Below are 19833 nucleotides of genomic sequence, written 5' to 3'. Positions count from 1 at the left end.
TTTTGCCCTGTGAGTGGTGCCAGGCTGGATCAGTGGGGAGCAATTCCCAAAGTGCAGGCTGCTGTAAGATCAGGGATTATTTTCCTACCAGAGAGGAACCTGTAGTTTGTGTCCTTGGGTACAAGCCTGCAGGGCTGAGAGACCCTGCAGGACAGCTGGGACAAGCCTTTATGCACCCTCATGTCCTGCTTTCTGAGATGAACCATGAAGTCCTCTGCAGGCCAAGTGCTACTGGGGCTTGTGGAAAGGGGCTCTTGTTTAAAAGAGCCAGATAAGCACTGTCCTCACGGCTTCTGATGTCTCTTGTTACAGAGCAGAGTGAAACTGCTTGAAAAGATAACCAACGAGCACGAGCGGTACAACGCTAACGTCAACCAGTTTCAATCGTGGCTGAATGGTGTGACAGAAAGATTAAACTGCTGCATTGGGGAAGCAACTAAGTCTTCAGCAGAGGACAAGCTAAAGGCACTGAAGGTCCTTAAATGAAATAACTCTGACAATGAAGCAGGCCTGTGTGTTCTCCATACCTTTATATGTTTCTCAAACCGCACAAGGATGTATTTAAGACAAGAATTGCACAAACAAAATAAGGTGGTAGTTGTTGTAATGTTGGTGAAGAGTTATTGCAGGTCTGGAAATCGTTAGTATATATGGTTCTCCTGATGGTATCAGGAGTTTCAGGCTGTTTTTTTTTGTTGTTGTTGTTTGTTTGTTTGTTTTGTTTTGTGGTGGTGTTTTTTATTTTGTTTTGTTTTCCTTAAAGCCAGCTCTTCTACAGTTATGTGGTTCTTCGAGCATCTTGTCCTTTTAAACTTTTTAAGTGAAATTATATTCGGTAAATATGTTCCAAATAGAGCCTGAAGGCACACAGGTCTTGAGTGTATAGAGCTGGTGATAAAAATAACAGTTTTGAGAACATTTTTTAATATTTTAGTACTATCTCTTAAACTGTTCAGCTTTAAATCTCATAGATTTGTTTGCCTGCAGTTCCTGTTTTCTCCATCAGGGACCTCAGATGACAAGCGTTTCTGAAAATCGAGCCAATATGTTCAGAATTATGGCAGGTAGTATTACTCTAGTATTACTCAGAAGGCAGTCAGATGACCAGCCCTGGCTCTTCTGGTCACTTAAAAAAAAAAAAAAAAAAAAAAAAAAAAAAAAAAAAAAGAGAGAGAGAGAATTTTATTCTTGAAATAAGAAGTGATGAATGAAATATGTACAACTAGGAGAGGTGGTCTTGTTTTCCTACCGCTTTTACCTTTTTCCTAGTTTCCAATTCCTACAGATAATGTTTATGTAACTTCTTTCTGCAGGAAATTACCAAAGCCATCAGGAGTGGTGGGAAGAAATGGAAGCACCTTGAAAATCAATGTGCAGAGGTGATTCAGAATACCTCCCCGTTGGGAGCTGAGAGAATGAAGGATGAACTTGAAGAGCTGAAAAAAGCCCTGGAGAAGTTGAAACTGCTGAGCAGTGAGGAGGAGGAAAGATTGCTCAAGATCCAACAGTCAGAAAGTGCCTACAAGTCCCAAGTCAGACAATTAGAAGCAGATATCCAGGAATTCAAAAAAGACCTACAGAAACTAGAAAATGACCTGAACGTTGAGGAAAGGGAAAAGACTGAAGATGAGTTTGTAGCTCAGTGGAGAAAATGCAATGTAAGTTGCTGTCCTTCGAATGCTTAGCAATAGCAGGTATCAAATGTAGTCATAGATTGAACACACAGAGTCACATCCAGCTGCCTGCCCCATTGTTTACAGATGATAAGGACAGAGTAGTAGTATATATGAAACAAACTGACTAAAGTGTGAATACCAGCCATGGAATCAAATACTCTAACCTTTATCTCACTGCACAGTAGGGAGAAGGACTGGAAGATGATTTGGCGTTTTGTATTTTGAGTTCATAGGGAAAATATGCAAAAGGAGAACAATACAGAACAAACAACATAATTTGTTCTACTTATAAAGAAGTAGGAAAAATAATGCCTCACTGTATATACAAATATATACATACATTCATATACATACAAATGTGTCCTTATAAGTACACATACCTTGGGGGTTTTTGGAAGGCCATTTTTATGTTATATCCTACATCTGTGTAAGGTGGGTACGTGTATTACGTGTATTCCCCTACCATCAAACACAACTATTTTTTTAAAGTCCCACATTTGTAATAATCCAGCATTTACAGCAAAATCAGTCTGTTGGAAAAAGGAGTGCAAAAATTTATTTGCACATAAAGTACATAAGAATCTTTACCAGTTGTTTCATCTTAAAAGGTTGGTTTTGCATTTATCATCTCTTTCCAAAATACTTTTCATAGCTATTCATATGTCCAGAACTCAGCAGGACTAGAGGGGGAAAATAATATGTAAAAATTTAAAAAAAAATAAAAAATTAAAAAACCCACTAAATACAGATTGGTTTGATCCAATTACAGCTACATTTTTTTTGTTGGTTTAGTTTCCTTACATCAGCATAGAATTAATGTTCTATATTTATGGGTGTTTCAGAAAGATGTGTTCCTGCAAACAGAGGTGGTTAAGATTATTCCAGACATGCATCTTGTTATACAGTGCAATCAGTGAACTGAAACTGGGTCTAGCTGTGATTCACTGTTCAAACAGCAAACCCCACCGATCAGATGCCAGAGGGTAGGCAGTGGGGCAGAGAGGAAGGACAGCAGAGATCACCTGCAGGAACAAAACAGTTCCTGAGAATATTTTCTACTTTATCAAATTTCATATTCATTACAGCCAGGAAAAAAGGCATCGGAAAGGGGACTTTTCGTTAGCAACATGAATACTTTGAGAGACAGCCTTAGCACTTCATTTCATGTTCCAGACAGTACGTATGGTGTGACCTGTTTGTTATTTTTGTGATTAAGGCAACAAGAGCAGTTCTGGCTGCAGAAGAATCGAAGATTGAGAGGCTGAAGGCTCAGCTTAAGGATCTGCTACAGTTTTCCCAAGATGTGCAGCCACACACTGAGAGTGTTGTCTCTGCCATACGGGACTATCAAAGGTAGAGAGAAGTCTGACTATGGAGGGGGGGAGCAATCTCTCAGGAATTGAAGGGATTGAGAGGGACCTTGTAAAAAAGAGAGAAGCCATACAGTTGTAGGTTATGGGTGGAAAATAAGTTTTTCTTTTTATTTATTTTTTCTTTTTTCTTTTTCTTTTTTCTTCTTTTATTTTTTCTTTTTTCTTTTTTCCTAATTAAATCTGCCTCCACATTTCAATAAGCCTGTAATTTTAGCCATTTGCTAGGAGTTGTAGGTTTCTGGAAGTTTTCATGCAGTGATTTTGTGTCATTGATGTCGTGTATGGTTTGAAGAAAATTAGATTGTTGGCAGCTAATTTGATTTTCTTAGTCTTGTATAATAATAATTCATGTGCTTTGCTTGCCTTTCATGACAGCAACTAGAAAATCAGGACAGGAGCTGTAGTAGTTCAGAACAATTATGGCCCTTCCTTTTTGAGTCTGCTGTGATGACTCATCGGCCTTAGCAATTACTTGGCAGAGTTTATTCCCCTTCTGACTGCATGCATGCGTAATTCCTGTTTTTGTCTTGCCTTGGAATGGGTTAAATTTTGAAAGTTTAGCCTCTTCCTAGACTTCAGTGTTTCCGTTTCCAGGCTGTCTGGAATCAGGAAGTCAGGAAGTAAAGAAGCTGTAGCAAATTTTGCAACTGCAACTAGAAAAAGGATTTTTTTTTTTTAATTTTAATTTTATTTTTATTTTTATTTTTATTTTATTTTATTTTATTTTTTTTTAGGAAAAAGGTCAGTTTTTGTGGTTACATGCTTTTTCTACTGTACACAATATTATTTTCCTCTGTCAAGTGCAGAGTATACTGCCTAGCTGGGAGAGGTTTTTCCCTCCAGCTTTCTTCCAAAGCTTCTTTGCAAATTCTGGCAGATTCATGCTGAGCTCAGCAGGGCCAGCAGAGGAAACGGCAAGGTAGGTGTAATGTCAGTGCTTTCCTTTTGCGGAGCTTTCAGCTTCTGCAAACTTGTATTTGTTTAGCTTTGTAATGTCCCAGTGACACAAGTAAGATTATTCTTTCTGGCTTTATAGACAGGCAGAATTAATCGTGATTACCTTGGAAGCCTGTTCTTGACTACTTATCCCGTGAATTCTCGCGATACAGTTCCCATGTGCACACGCAGTTTGGGCTGCATTCTGCCATGTTTGATAGGACTCAGCAAACTGTCAGGAAAGCTTAGAAAAACAGGAGGCAGATGCATGGGTGTGTCTCTGCTAGGCCTTGTTACTCAGCTGTATCTTGGATAAGCCTTTGTAAGAGAAGCCTGGATACTAAATAAATGTGTGCTGATTTATATATTATACACACATACACACATATGTATACACATATATATACACACACAGAGGTAGATAGGTACGTGTATACATATATATATTTATTTGTATTTTTCCAGAATCATATATATAAATGTATATAAATACAAGAGCTTCTGCAAATGTGGTTCTTCAAAATTTTAAAAATCTAGATTTGAAGACAAAAAATGATTACATATTTTCCTTTTGTTATAGGTAAGTTAGGGTGATCATAGTTTTCTTAATACAATTTTTATATGTAAAACTACAGACAACTCTAGTTAAATTCTAGATACCTTTGGCTTGTTCCTCCCAAAAGTCAATGAGACTGCTCTGGTAATATAATCTGGTAAATCATGCTGCTGATATCAGCCAAGAAAGATGACATGCAAGGGGAAATCACTGCTAAAAACGCAAAGTAGTTCCTGATACACAGTTGTACAAAAATAAAAATGTGTCTTGGGACATCTAAATGAAGTTTTGTCAGACCTTTCTGACTGACACAACAGCTGTCAGTATGTAACACCAGGCTCAGACAGTAAAAAAGACTGAGGCTTTTGTGTTGGATATGGTTTACACACAAAGATTGTGTTAATTCATGCTTCAATGAATGGGATATTTGGATTTATATTTCTTTGTAATTTTTCTCACAGCTGTCACTTTATCCTTGCAGTGTTAGAGGGAAGACATCTAAAACGAGTACCGACATAGAAACTCAACTGAGGAAAGTTTTCCAAAATCCCCTGCAAGATTTTGAACAGTGGAAGCCATCTGTCCAGATGCTCCTGGAGTCTCCAGAGCCATCGCTGGCTCAGATTGAGGTAGCAAACCTGTTACTAAATTCAGAAACTAATGCTTGGTATGTGTTTGTCCAAGCTATGCCAGCAGCTGCCTGTGTACAGCTGCCAAACAGCAGCAGCTGGAAGGGTCTTTCCTGTATGATATGAAACCCCACAGCATAGAGTTCAGCTCAAGATATTCTGTAGCAGAATATCTTATTTTCTGCCTTTCCCTGGTTAATTGGAGTTGTCAGCTGAATAGGCCGAAATGCTAGGTGTCTTTAACAATGTTGATAAAACTGTTTAGCCTTAATCCAAATCTTCCTGGACGGGAAGTCTGTGGACTCTCTAATGAGTGTGTAGTGATGTAGTTGTGGGATTAAAATGCATGATTTCTGCATGCACCCAGGAAGGTGTGTTTGTTACTTTGTCATCCCTGTAATCTCCAGAATAGCTGTATCTGTGAACAGGGATGGAGTTTACCCTTGGGATGAGCATTCAAGCTGTCCTTTCTGTTGGTTGTTTAGGCCTCTCCTCTGCACAGACAACTCTTTCCATAGCACAGCTTTCTTCTATTTCTGTTCACAAAATGGATGCAGCCCTGGTGCTTCTAACATTATCAGGAAGACTTTTCCTTTAACTGGGCACTGTCCAGGTACCTTCTGTTACCCCTTGTCAGCCCAGCATGCTGTTTTTACCTGAATTTGTCCTACTGCTTTGGTTGTGTGACTCGTGTGAGAATAATACGGTTATGTTATGATTTGTTTGTTTGTTTGTTATGATTCCACTGGAAGAATTGTTTTCCTTTAGGTTGCTCTAGCTGAAAGCTCCCAGTTCAAAGAAAAGTTAATGACATTACAGTTGAAGAAATATTTGCTAAACAATATCTTTGGTGAGGAAAATGCTAAATCTTTCCTGTCAGAAGTAGCTGAAGCTTCAAAGGAGAGAGAAATACTACACAAACATCTGTTACAAACCAAAAGCAAACTCCAGGTGAGCTTCAAAACACATATGCAGACTTTGCCTGTGACAAAGATCAATCTGTTACTAAGCCAGTTTTATAGAAATAAATTTAGTATGAATCAGTTGGGCCTAATCTATTTTCCTAGGCTAATCAAATATTCAAATAAATTTATGGCCTGTTGCATAGTATGGCATAGTATTTGTTCTGAGTATGAAATGGACATTAACAAAGATAGCGCCAAGGGATGGATACTGAATGCTGATTGTTTTTATTCTTTCTCTCCTAGAATTTGATATCACAACATGAGGACTTTGATGTTGATTTTGCACCTTTGCAGATGAAATTATCTGCCATCAAAGCCAAATTAGATCTGGAGCATGAACAACAGCCAGACCTCTTGGGTAAAAAGACACAGCTCCAGAGACTTCAGGTACATTACAGCAATGCTTGACCTTGATGTGCTCCTGGTCATGTTTAATTAGTGTTAGAAACTCAGGACCGTGTCCCCTAAATAGAGCTAGTTTTTCCACCAAAAAAAAATGTATCCTTCTGCTATGTACTGAGAATGAAACTGCATGAGATAAACTGTACCTTCCTCCCTTCATAAGCAGGGAGTTTCCATTGTCCCACCTCCTTTCACATCCCTGCTTCCTGCTGTTTACCTTCTCTCAGCTTTGACACTTGCCCAATTTACACCAAGACCTAATTCAGATGGACCTAATTACAATGTTTAATGTTTTGAACTTGTTCAGCAAAGGGTCCAACATGCTCAGCGGGACTAGGTAGCTGGGAAAGGGGAGAGAAGGGATGAAAAGGAAGAGAGAAGGGGGCATCAACGTTCCTTTTGGCCATGGTGAGGTATGGAGATATGGTGATATGCTATTTCGCCTTTGTTGACTGCACAGTTGTCAGTACTTACCCAACTGTAGTATGTATCCTCTGGCAGCTTTTCAGCATCTTGTTGTCTTTGTTACCAACAGGTGACACATAAGAACATCCATCCATTTATTTCAGAACTATTTACTTCTAGACATCAAACAATTAATTTTCTTAATGACAGGGTTTTTTTGTTTGTTTGTTTTTGTTTTTGTTTTTGTTTTTTGTGCCCTCACACTCAACTGGAATTTTCTTTAGTGATTATTTGGTAAAGGGCCACACCACATATTAGCACATAGCCTTTACACAGTCTGTCTTTTCCACTGCAGATGATCCAAGATGACTTGGCAGAGCTTGCAATTCAAATGGAAGAGGTAGAGAAACTGGTCCAGTCAAACCCGACACATAAGCATGAAATGGATCAACTTTTGTCTGATGCTCAAGCCATGAAAAGATCACTGGAGGTAACACATGGAAGAGTTTTTGGTTGCAGGAGGAGTTACCAGTTGCCCCATTTAAAATAAATAAATAAATAAATACTTAAAATCTTTGAGCATATGAGATTATAAACTAAGACAGATATATTCATTTCAGGTGAAGAGGGCACTAAATTCTTATGACTTTGATAACTCTTCCAGGATTCTCTAGTTATCTGTAATGTAATTTCCCTTCAGGAGGGATTACCTTCCACATATATTTTTTTATATAGATAAATTATTTCTGGAGAGGGCCTGAGATTTCTGACAAATAGATCTGATAGTTACATTATTATGGAGGTGCTTGGACTTGTTCACTGATTCTTGGATAGAGCTATAGTACCAAGCCAATAGTTTTTTTCTTGTGTAGCTTTGTGACCTGAAAGCTGATGTGTTGCATCTTCACAAGTACTAGTTTTGACCTGAGACTTTCTGTAGCTTGTAAACATAGTTATAAAACGACCTTTCAAAACAGTCTCAGAGGAATAGCTTATGAAATGACCTTAGTTATGGAGAGCAACATAAAATAACTTATCATAAAGTGTTACCATAATATACACTGTTGAATTTTAGTTTCAATCTCAATAATCCCATTTATCATTGAACTGGACTTTTTGAAAAAAAAATAAATCTGTACAGTCATTTCTGTACAGTCATAGTAAAAGATGTATTTAATATTGATTGAAGTATAAAAAAGCCATGTTCTTTATTCTGTTTCAGCTGGAAAAAAAAAAAAAAAAAGGAGCTATTCTAGTGCTTAATGCCCCCATGTGGTTGAATTCAGGTCTGCACGAGCTTTTAGGTGTCTTTTATGCCACTGATAGTGAAAGATTTCTGTGTCTTGTTAACAGCTGTTTGTTTCCTTTCTGCCCATGAGATTCTGTCTTAGCAGTCACAGTGTTAGATCTAGCAGTAAAAGCGCTTTTTGTCTGTGTTCAATTGCTGACATATTTTTATCATTTGCAGATGATGATCCAGCAGACTGAAGACCATGTTCAGAAGCACTGGGCATTTAATGACAAACTCTCTGACCTCCAGCAGTGGATCACAGCAACCACAGGGAAGATCAGCTCCTACCAGGGTGCTGCTGGAGAGCAGAGCACTGAGAGCAGGATGGCAGACCTTAAGGTGAGAAAGGCATCTTAGTGTAAGATGCTGCAAAGTTGAATAAGTAACATTCAGACATTATGAGAAGGGGTTTTACAGCAAGGGGCTCCAAGCTGAGGGGAGTGGTGATGTTTGTTCTTCCTGAGATAACTTTTGCTGCTGCTGTCTCCCTGCTTTGCCATGTGCTGTGGGATATGGACCTAGGTACAAGACAAGAACAGTGAGAAATAGACAAAGAACTGAAGAAATGGATAAAATTTTATCGAAGGACTAGTGGTTTTGAAATGTTATACCTATCTTTCTCTGTATGTATGCATCAATACACTGAATATTACCATGTTAGCTATCCTTATACTGTGTTGAAACAAGCAATTCCACGGTGTGTTTTTTTTTCTTTTTTTTTTTTCTTTTTTTTTTCTTTTTTTTTTTTTTTTTCTTTTTTCCCCTATTAGCAGTATTTTGCATGCTAGATTCACTCTGCCAGCTTACCTCAGCTGGCAGCTTTTGCCTTCACATGGGAAACTAAAATATCTCAAGGGAAGGCTAGAGAAGGGATGCACTGACAGCTTAGGCCCTTTAAGTTTTGCTATCAGCTCTTTGACTTATGTTGGCTCTTTGCAAGAATCCTCAGCGTATCTTTTTTCCCGCTAGGTATGTTCTAGCTAGTGCCAACAGAACCAGCATAGTCCTGGACTGAACATGGCCTTCAGTCTCACATAGCCTCTGCTTTACCCAGGATACCTAGAAGTAACTGTAAGGGCTGTGCGTTTCAGAGATGGATAGCAGAGTTTCCAGATAAGGAGATCCAGCTGTACCTTGTAGAAGCTCATGGCCAGCTGGTCATGGAGAATTCTTCCCCAGAGGAGACCGCCCATATCCAGGCTGAGCTGGATCAGCTGAAGGAGTCTTGGAGATCACTGAAAAAAATGACAGCTGGGTAAGTGTTCATGTATGTTTTCCTCAAGTCCCTTCAACGGTCTGCTCCTTACTGCTGTATGACCAGAAATACTTGGTGCTTTATGCTCTGTGCTGTAAAAGTGAACAACTATGTCACAACGCTGGGGTGCAGGATGAGATTTTATTTCATTGTTTGTAATTTGGAAATCATGACTTTGAAGAAAATCATCTTAGAAAATCCAAGGACCAGAGTAGTCTCTGAAGCTGCCTTTTCCATGCTTGGAGCAGGCAGTACCTCCTTAGGGTCTGGCTCACCCTTGTGCAGCAGCCCATGTCAAAGGAAATAGGACATAGACTGGGTGATATCTGCTGTTGTTCCTCACCTGTCCATTCTCTTTGCTGTCTGGTCCAGAGCTATCTCAAAGGAGGCTATGTCTGTGCTAGCTTGTGACTTTTGCAAACCTGCAGGAGTCGAAGAAGAGCTAAAACCCTCCCTTAGCTGGCAAATGTGGACTTACTTATTTTGTCCTCGCTGTGCAATGTCAAACTGCTGTTCAGGCCTGCTAGTCTGTATTAAAATTTAATACTGTGCTACTTGTGAGTGTGTGTGTGTGTATTCACATGTAGTGACAGGACAAGCATAAAAATGACCTAAATTGAGGAAGGCCTAATTGTACTTCTTGCTGTTTCCAGACTGGGAGGTGTATTGTCAAGGAAGTACATTTTTTGGATACTCACTTCACCCAGTGAAGGAAAATAAAACACTCCAATGAAAAATTTAGAATTAAAGGACTGGTGCTGCTTTGAGACAATTCTGTCTTGATCTTATTTTGTTAAAAAGATGATGGAAATAACTGTAACATTAATAAATTGTAATAGTTTTATTTCACTACAGACATCTCCCATACCCCAGTCAAAATATGTGCATCTCACTGTTAGAGGTCTCACTGAACTGATCCCTTTGATTTTGTGTTTTCAAGTATTCTCAAAAGGCGGCAGTTAAATAGACCAGTGGCTGATAAGAAGAAGAAGAAAATAGCATCTGTGGACAGCAGACACATGTCAGGACCTGCATCCCGTCTTTTAGATCCCAACTATAAGCAGGTGAGAGGGGGACTTTGAGTCTGCCTTTGTTATCAGTTTCACAAGAACAATTTCATCGACTTCATTTGATACTATGGGTTATAAGCTTGGAGGTTGAGATCTTGCAATCAGGCCTTCAGAAGAAACATCTGACTTAACAGTAATGGATTATTTTTTTGCTGTTGTTCTGTAACCTAGGAGAGGATAGGAGAAGGACAAAATACAAGTAGCCACCTTGCGCTCCTACATGACTTTGAAGAGTGGTTACAAGGAGAAAACATCACACTGTTCAAAATTCTTGCTGCAACTTCATATTCCACAGAGGAAATCAAGGCACGCCGTAACAAACTGGAGGTTAGTTTTCCAGACAGCGATTGAAATGAAAGCATCTCCATAAAGAATGTTATTTTAAAAAAGTACACTTCCTGCATTAGGAGACTCCAGTGCTACAGAGAAACTAGTAAGCTCAGGACTTTAGGACAAGTATTTTGCTCATAATAAGAAAGATCTGCCAGAGCCAGAGTGGTAGAAAGGAAAGGAGCAGCCTGGCCTGTAGATGTTGGACAGAACATTTCTAGCATGGTACAGCAAAGATGTTCATTAAAATAAGCTGATTTAAAATCAGTGTTTGGTATTTGACATTACTGTTTTAGATTTGTTTGAATGAACTAACAAAGCATGCTGTAAAAAATGAAACAAATAAAGATATCCAAAGCTGCATGGGTACTGCAGATGAGTGAACCGTTAATTCAAGCCAAAAAACAAAAACAAAAAAACAAACAAAAAACAAACAACAACAACAACAAAAAAAAAAAAAACACACACAAAAAAAAAAAAAAAAAAGGATAGAAATAAATATGCTGTTCCAGAATACCCAGTAGTTTGATTTAGTACCACTGGTTTTTTAAGTGTTAGATTTTAAAAGTAAGATCTTCTTGAATTCCGAGTTACTGGTGTAACTTTGCCTGCAGAAACTGCAGGCTCGTGTGCCTGATGGTCAGCGTCGCTTTGAGAACCTTCTTCATCTTCATCCTGTCATTGGTGACTCTGAAGGCCTAGAGGACCTGCGTTACCGATGGATGCTTTACAAATCTCACCTGAAAGATTACACGAGTTTGCCGGTAGGTGACAGCACTCAATTTGCTGATCTCTGCTTTTGCTCATTCAGCTTGCTGCAAATTTCTAGTCCCAAATCACCAGCACAGTTATCACAGAATCACAGAATCACAGAATTTTCTAGGTTGGAAGAGACCTCAAGGTCATCGAGTCCAACCTCCAACCTAACGCTAACAGCCCTCCACTAAACCATATCCCTAAGCTCTACATCTAAGCGTCTTTTGAAGACTTCCAGGGAGTTATGTTTGCTTAATTAAAATCTTCCTTAGTAAATGCCATACAAGACAGAGCAAATATAGCTATGTATTTATAAACATAAGCATGAACCTTCTTGTATTAAAATAAAAGTTGCACACTAGTTTTTTCACTTTATAAGCAATGCTCTGAATATTTCTTAGAGTGGAAGGTTCCAAACAGAACAATAATTAGCCATTGTCAAAAATGCACACAATTGGGGATGGTGAGGTTTTTGCATGTGAGTATTTTGGTTATATACCTTGTTCTGGGCAAATGGATTTCTAGCTTTTTGCCCTTTCTCTGTACAACATGTTCTCTTGAATTATTTTTTTGAACAGTTCCTGTGGTAAGAATATATTCATTATTTGTGTCTTTCCTGCTAGAAGACAGTGATCAGAATAGCCACTGACTGAACTAACTCAGAAAGTAACAATGCACAGGAGGACCTTGTGCTATGTATGTCCTTTTTGAAACTGTCTTCATGAGCTAAGGATGTAGAATGGGATAAGGACAGGTATTTTTAAAGAACAACTGCAATATATTTTAATGTGTGAACCAAATGTTTAAAGACTTTATAGAGTTATTACATTTCAGATATAATAAGGATGGCAATTCATCCCAATATGTAAGATATTCTGAGTTAGCATAAACATACATAATTATTAAGAGTTTTTTCTAACTTAACGTTGTCTGTTCAAAATACCTTAATCAGAGGACTTGACTTTCCAGTTGTACATTTGACACTTTCTATACAGAACTTGAACACCTGAAAAAAATGAAACCCCAGCAAATTTTCTGCTTTAGGAAACCTTGGTTTCAAATCCAGAAATTACTTAAAACACAAATCCTTTAAAGTTCACAGAAGGTATTCATGACCTTTGCTAATCAAAAACATATTTCTTAGATTTCATTGCCACTGATTATAACGAGTAATGTTTTTTTTTGACCAAAACCTCATGTAAGTATAAGCATAGTCAATAGGTGTCAGTAAAATCAAACTTATTGGTAGGAGAACATTTCATCTGATTCATAGTCGAGAACCTAAAAGCATTTTAGCTTTCTGCCTAATATGTGTTAAAAAAGTCGTTAAAAAAAATCACCTGCTGGTTCACTCTATCCAGATGACCATGAATTTAAAGAAACATCCCATGTGAGGTGAATACTAATTTATAGGCTCCACTGGGATCTTAAGTTCACATTTTTTTTCTTTTTCTTTTTTTTTTTTTAACAGAGTATGAGATCTTCAGAAGAACCAGACAGATTCAGAAAGGTATGAGAGTTTCATTAAACTAATATATATATATATGTGTGTGTGTATATATATATATATATATATGTATGTATGTATGTATATTTTACCAGACATTTCACAGATAATTATTTTAAATTATTTTTTTTCAAGATTCTTAATAACCAAATAATTTCAAGAATGTGTCTTAAAAAAATGAAGTTTTCTCTCCCTTTTTTTTTTTTCTTTTTCTTTTTTTTTCTTTATCCATAGAATCCATCTCCTCTATGCTATGCTATATGAACTTTATTCATTTTTTCAAAAGATACTAAGGAAGACTTAATATCTTTCTCTAAAGGACTTAGGGACTAAGTGCCTAAATAACCTTGAAATTGAGACTTCTGATTCCTTTAGACACTTCAGAAAAATTGCTTTGGATCATTGAGCTGACTTTCTTACTAATGCAGAAAAACAGAAAGTAAAGAGATTTGCCTAATATTATTAGACTAAATCCTTACTCTAAGCAGCAAAATTCCTCCTGTGAAGAGTTACTTTTGGAAGTGATGACATAAGAAACAGAAGCAGCACAGCAGATGATAAGGACAAGCTTAAAGAAAACAAAATACTGCCAGCTTCTTACTTAACCTAAGAAGCTTTTCTGATCCACTTTTCATAAGTCAGGGAGTGTTTCTGTTGAGCTGGACAGTGCTGAACAGTCCTTTCTCTCTGTCAGATTTACTCTGTTTACAGAGAGATAGCTTCTACTTTGCACTGTTATCTCACTTTCCCTGTGTTTTCAGAAGGAATAGAATAAGGCTCTATTTGCCCAATACACGGTCAATTGGATGAATAATGTGTTGCATGAACATAATCACATAATTATCTTAAACTAAACCAAGCCCTTGATTTTCCTTGTTGCAACATCTCTTTTGAAAAGACCAATATTTAAAGTGTAATACAGTGCAGCTCTAGTATGGTGAGAGGTCGAGATTTCTTCATTCAGAGATATTTGTTTGATGCTCAGATGTGGAGAAGCAACTCCCATGTTTTTCCCTGGTGAAATAGTGACTTATTCCTGGTAGTTTTCACACATCACCTGAATAGTTTTGGCTACAGTTCAGCCTTCCCGAAAACCCCCAAAGACTTTCCATTCTTGCCTGTCTGGCTCAGCATTAGTTGATTAGTAAGGCAGTAAAGTTGACAGTATTTTGCAGGTTGGAAAAACAATGTGACATCTTAATACTTGGTGTAGGCTGAACCAAACATTTAGTAGTGTTGCCTTTCCCTAGAGGGATTGTCCAGAAGACTGACCAAGGAATTCTCTGCTTTCATACGATTCAGTTGGCTAGAGTTGTCTGGGGAGGAGTGGAGTGAGGAATAAAAACCAAAAACAGTTAAAAAACAAACAAACAAAACAAAAAAAAATAACAAACCAAAGCAAATGAGCAAACAAACAAAAAATCCCTCTGGGCATCAGCCCATCTTCACTGAGCAATTAGCTGTCACTTTGTAATTCATCTGTCCCACCTGCCTTGGGGTAGGTGGTATTTGTTCCTCAACCTCTCTAATAGAGACTGAAATCTGCTGTTAATTTTCAAGGATACTGAAATAACATAATGGCAGACAGCAAACATTTTTCAATTAGGTCTACAGCAAGAGCACAAAAAAAAACATTCTTTGAGTTTTAATAGCTACTGAACACAAAGAGAAACAGCTCGGGGTGAGAAGGATTGTAGAACTGAAATAACCCATAAGCACAAAGGAAATGGCTCCCATTGCACCACTGTTATGTGCCATTTTCCCCCAGCCAGTACAAATGTTGTTGTAACTTACACCTTAATCACTTCAGTGGGATTCTGCAGACTTCAGAGCATTCATTCTGGTTTTAAACTGTGTCTACAATCAGAATCCAAGTGCTGTAAGCAGAAGTGTCTCTTTCATTCAGGCTAAGGGTATTATCAGGATGTGAGCCTGCTTTGACATAAGGTGGTTGAACACCATTTAGGAGAAACAGAAGATAATGTTGATCCCTTGTGGGTGCATCACTATTCAGGCTGAGAAAAGAGGAAAAGCAAACCAATTGCAGAACTGGGAGCTTTGCAATTTATTTTAAAATCCGATGTAACACTCAAAGTGTGATTAGAAATGAAAGATAAAGCAAAATATTTTTGTACATGTATGTTTTGACTATCCTTTCAAATCCACGATGAAGGAAAACACTTGGAGTGGCTGATCTTGGGAGCTGGTATCTGCAGAAAGGACACCTGGTTGGGGACTGCTTCACTGTACTTGAAATATCCAGTGAGCTGGCATGCAGTGGGAGGTGGCAAATATTTAGGTATTTTGGGCTGAACTCTGCTTCTACAACATGAGGTCCCCAGTGACTCTGCTTGTCTTCCAAGTTTGAGTTAAGAATATTTTGCAGCAGAAAAGATCAACCTGAAAAATGGGAAGACCCAGATGCAGCTAGTCTCATTCCACTGCCCTCTGGTTTTATTTCCTTTTCTAGCCTGCACAGAAAAATGTTGGCCAGAATAGAGCCTTCTCCACATTTATTAATGGGCTTTTTTCTGATCATTCATCCTTCGCTGAGGACATGCCCCTAGCCACCAGTGCCCTTAAGGAACAGTATGGCCTAATGACTGGGATGTGAGCAGCTTCTTGTTGATTAACAAAAAACAGTTGCAGGAAATTGCACTGGCTGTAGTGAATTTTTAGCAGGTGCCAGTGACAGGGCAATGTAGATGGATATTTCTGCAGGGCACCTAGCACATTCAAGGACGTAATCAAGCAAATGCTTAATAGTAACTATGATAAATGTTACATTCAAAGGTTGTCTCTGAGTTAACTGAAAATATTCCATGGACATTCTTAACAGAAATAGGAAGTCAAAAGCTCGTTATTTACAGATCTAGGTAGCACTGCTTGATTTATTTTCTCAAGTGCTCAGAGTAATTACACTTCCTTGCTACACAAAATGATTCTGGCTTTATTGTTTGTACAAACAAAATAATTAGAATTCATTACATCAGTGGTCAGCTAATTGCTTCCTTTGAGATTCTGCTAAGAATAATCTCCTATAACACATGGACAGAAGGAGCCTGTAATTTAATCTTATTTAGAAACACCATTGATCTGGAGTCAATCAAATTAATGCAGCCATTCAGGAAACTGTGCAAAGCAAGAGCTTGCCACAGCTTGTCAGGAAGAAAACAGTAATGCATTCTGCTCTGTCCAAGTGCAGATACAACAGGAATTCTTCGTGCAGAAACTCATATTACAAAAATGCTCAGCATCATATGTACATGCTTGTCTAAATGGTGCCTTTCTATTGAAAGTATGTGGACTGTTTATTTTCCTGTAGTCCTGCTGGGTTTTAATCACTTGAAACCTTCAGTGCAGGTACATTATTAGTAAAATGGAAAAGACTTGGTAAAAAGTATCTTTTCCTCAGCTTTTCTTATCTCTTTTGACTAAGGAAATGTTTTTGTGCTGAACAAAAAAAGGTTAGGTGTCAGCCAAGATGAAGCCAAAATGCTTCAAATTCAGGGCTGTGAGGGAGCCAAGAGCTAGAGCCCAGCTTGTCAGTCAGGCACTGAAACTTTGCTGTGACACTTTGCTTTCTCGTTCTCTGAAGAAATGGCCCATATTTTTTCCATCAGTGTGTCTATACAGCTGTACCTGCCTGCTGTAGGAATTATAATATGGCCCAAACACAGGGAGAAGAGCATCTCACCATTCAGATTAACAACAATTCCGGCTGGACTAACATCACTTAGCAGTGATGTTTGCTCAGAAAGGAAACTTCTTAGGGAGAAGAGGAACAACAAAAAAAAGGAACAAAAAAAAAAAAAAAAAAAAAAAAAAAAAAACACCACCAAAAAACTGAAGAATCCTGACCATTCCTCTTCCTAACTCTGACCTGCTACTCAGTGTGCTGGCCTAACAACATCGTCACCTGCTTTCTCCAACAGGTCCACAAGCTTCCCTTCAGGTTACTGTAACTGAGACTGCCTGCCTGCACTTGTTTCTGTAGGTTCTGGGCTTTTCAACAATCCACATTGCAGCCTTTCATAAAAGCTGGAAAAGAGGGACTCCTTGTTTGCTTCTTGCCTGGTTCTTCCATTGTGCTATGCTGATGCTCTCCCTCTAAAGAGGTGCTAGTACAAGATGGAGGAGACATTTTCCTTCCTAGGATGCCTAGTTCTCACCTTATGTTAACGTTAATATAGCAGAATATGTGATTGGTGGCCCCTTCTTTGTTAAAATGTTGAGTCCTACCACTTTGTGGACTCCTTGCAGATTTTCACTGAGCAAATATCCTAGAATGATTTTCTTTCTCAGCAGATATAATTTTACTTACTAATTCAAAGGTATCAAGGGAGAGATTTATTGACAACAGCAGAAAAAAAAAACAGTTTCCGCTAGACACATGAGAAATATTTTTAAACTACTGTAAAAAGCACAGTAAGAGAAATTATAATAACATTTCAAATTTTTAAAGCAAACAATCACATTGTTAAGTGATTTAAATAGAATGCAAATATTCAAGCTGTGTATGATGACTGAAATTTAAGATAAATTTAATCTTGAACTGAGGGAAGTCACAGGTATAGCAGCTGGAAACATGCATTGTTGATGGGATAGACCAATGTCTGAACTTAGTAACTCTTCTACAGCTTCAGATAAATGCTGTCTTTATTTCAGTTTTTATTCTTTCTATGCCAAATTTAATTAACTTTATATTGCAAGGCTGAGTGGAAGTTGCAAACTAGGAGTTGTTTTACTTATCTACCTTCCTGTATAAATGCAGGATACTGATGTCTAATACTAAAATTTCAGGCATAATAACAAAAATGTAATCCAGTTTACTAGCTGCCTAAGACTCTTTTTCCAAAAGTAGTAGAGAATTGCTTTTAAGTACAAAATATATTTGGATAAATCATGTTGCTTATGAGTGTATTTAAGCTAGTGGTATATTTGTGGTTTTAATTATTCCATTTTCCCTTCATGATTTACTTGTCACAAATCATGATTAAAGTATGTATCATCTAGTAAAGATGAATTACTGTTCACCATTTTCCAACATCTTAACACATCAAAATTAAAACTGACTATATATGTTCTGTATAGATACAAGCAGAAGCATACAAATAAAAGCAACTTAGCTTAATGATAGTTTAACATATAGCTTTGAGATTAGGAAAAATAAAACAATTAAACTGCAAAGATTTTATTTCCATGACAATAAATGTATCTTAAAGGTTAGTAATCACTGTGAATCAATGTTATTTGGAAAAACAGGAAAAGCTTGCTCTAAAAAGTTGAAATTGATTACCTCAAGTATCTTGCTAGCTGATTTTTAGAATAGTTACCTTAGGTAAGATGTTAAATGGCATGCTAAAAGCCTTGATTTAAATGTCCTTTTAATAAAGTTTTTTTGAAGTACTTTTTTTGTCAGGGAATGAAATGAAAGTAAAGAACTACTATCCTTCCTTGATATTGACTGGATTTCCAGAGCACAGATTTGTGTAGCACTGGTTTAAAAACCTCTTACCCTGTTCTGAAATTTTTGCAAAGGTGTGATAATTGAGGGAGTCGGTGTATCTCACTGCCTTGCTGTTGGGTGTGAAAAAGTGCTTCAAAATTACCCGGCTGGAAATTTGGCCCTCCATATTCTCATAACATAGAAAAGAAAATTTTTATGACCCATTCTACCTACTGCTTTACTAGTCTTCCACAGTGCTTTCTGTCTTTCATCCCACATAAAACATTTTCTGGGTAAAGAGAAATCAGCTTCCACTGCTGGGACCAAACTGAGACTTTTTGTGCTTGCTTAGGTCTGGAGAATTATAGAAATGAGTGCTCCTTTAATGGATCAAGCTGTAGCCCTTGTCCTGTGGCATGCTTATCCTAAAAGCATGGCATGTTGTTTATGCATGCAGAAGCTAACCTTTATAAATCTGTTTGTGTCACAGCAGCATATGGCACGGGACTTAGTTCTAAGCGACTTTGCAGCAGAAAATTGAAATATCTGCCATGTGTGATTGCTGAAATCTCAGATCCAAACTGCTGGCTTTTCCATGTTTTTTGTTCCTTTTAAATCAAATGTTCATCAAAGATTCTAGTTAACCATCCATCCGTGTTGAGGTACTCAGCATTTCCCCTCAGGGAGAAAACAAAAGCCTGTAATTTGCCTGTATACTTACTTATTCACATGCATACACTTATCCTCTTCAAAACTGAGAAGAACGTTGAGGTTATGAAGTCAAGCAAACTGAAGATAGAAAATGTCAGAACTGAAATTGCTTGTGTGACCTCAGTTAACCTCCTTCAGCACATACGTTCTGGTAGACCTTTGTTAGATGGAGAATGATAAGCTTTGTTAGATGGAGAATGAGGGGTCCCAGCCATCCTCACTCATTCCTCACTGCTGGTTTCCTACCCTGGGCAGTATTTATGTTTAGGAAAGCATGGTTCTGAACCCAGTGGCTCACTGTCCTTTTGCAGAGGCCTGATCAACAGCATTCAACACTTGATTTTTGCTCTGGTGTGTGGGAGTGAGCCAGCGCTTTTTCTTACAGCTTGCTGGATGCTCAGCTCTAGGGGCAGTGGCATCCAACTCCCCCACATTAGAACCTCAGCAAGGAAACAAACAATCAAAAAGTCCTCCCCTCTTGAAAAGACAAGCTGTGATTTGCAGTATTGCTTCTCTCAGAGA

At 38.0% G+C, this 19833-nt stretch overlaps 1 protein-coding gene across 11 annotated transcripts in view; it reads left to right on the top strand.

Annotated features, from left to right (window-relative positions):
* SYNE3 (spectrin repeat containing nuclear envelope family member 3) overlaps positions 1-19833 on the top strand; it is a 65182-nt gene that overhangs the window by 29387 nt on the left and 15962 nt on the right. For 10 of the 11 annotated variants that reach the window (XM_084520682.1, XM_084520685.1, XM_084520688.1 and 7 more), the window contains 13 exons: positions 313-474; positions 1314-1658; positions 2893-3029; positions 5023-5170; positions 5939-6121; positions 6379-6522; positions 7298-7432; positions 8411-8572; positions 9325-9488; positions 10429-10552; positions 10730-10885; positions 11503-11652; positions 13116-13154. In XM_084520682.1, the coding sequence (XP_084376808.1) occupies positions 313-474; positions 1314-1658; positions 2893-3029; positions 5023-5170; positions 5939-6121; positions 6379-6522; positions 7298-7432; positions 8411-8572; positions 9325-9488; positions 10429-10552; positions 10730-10885; positions 11503-11652; positions 13116-13154 (2049 nt within the window). Of the gene's footprint in view, positions 1-312; positions 475-1313; positions 1659-2892; positions 3030-5022; positions 5171-5938; positions 6122-6378; positions 6523-7297; positions 7433-8410; positions 8573-9324; positions 9489-10428; positions 10553-10729; positions 10886-11502; positions 11653-13115; positions 13155-17086; positions 18561-19833 lie in introns of those variants that run through there. The other variant, XM_084520687.1, reaches the window with a different exon arrangement.

This window comes from Aythya ferina, assembly GCF_964211825.1.
Source record: "Aythya ferina genome assembly, chromosome: 5".
NCBI classification, from domain to species: Eukaryota; Metazoa; Chordata; class Aves; order Anseriformes; family Anatidae; genus Aythya; species Aythya ferina.
Note: the sequence above shows the minus strand (reverse complement) of the source record. Positions and strands in the feature narration are given on the sequence as shown.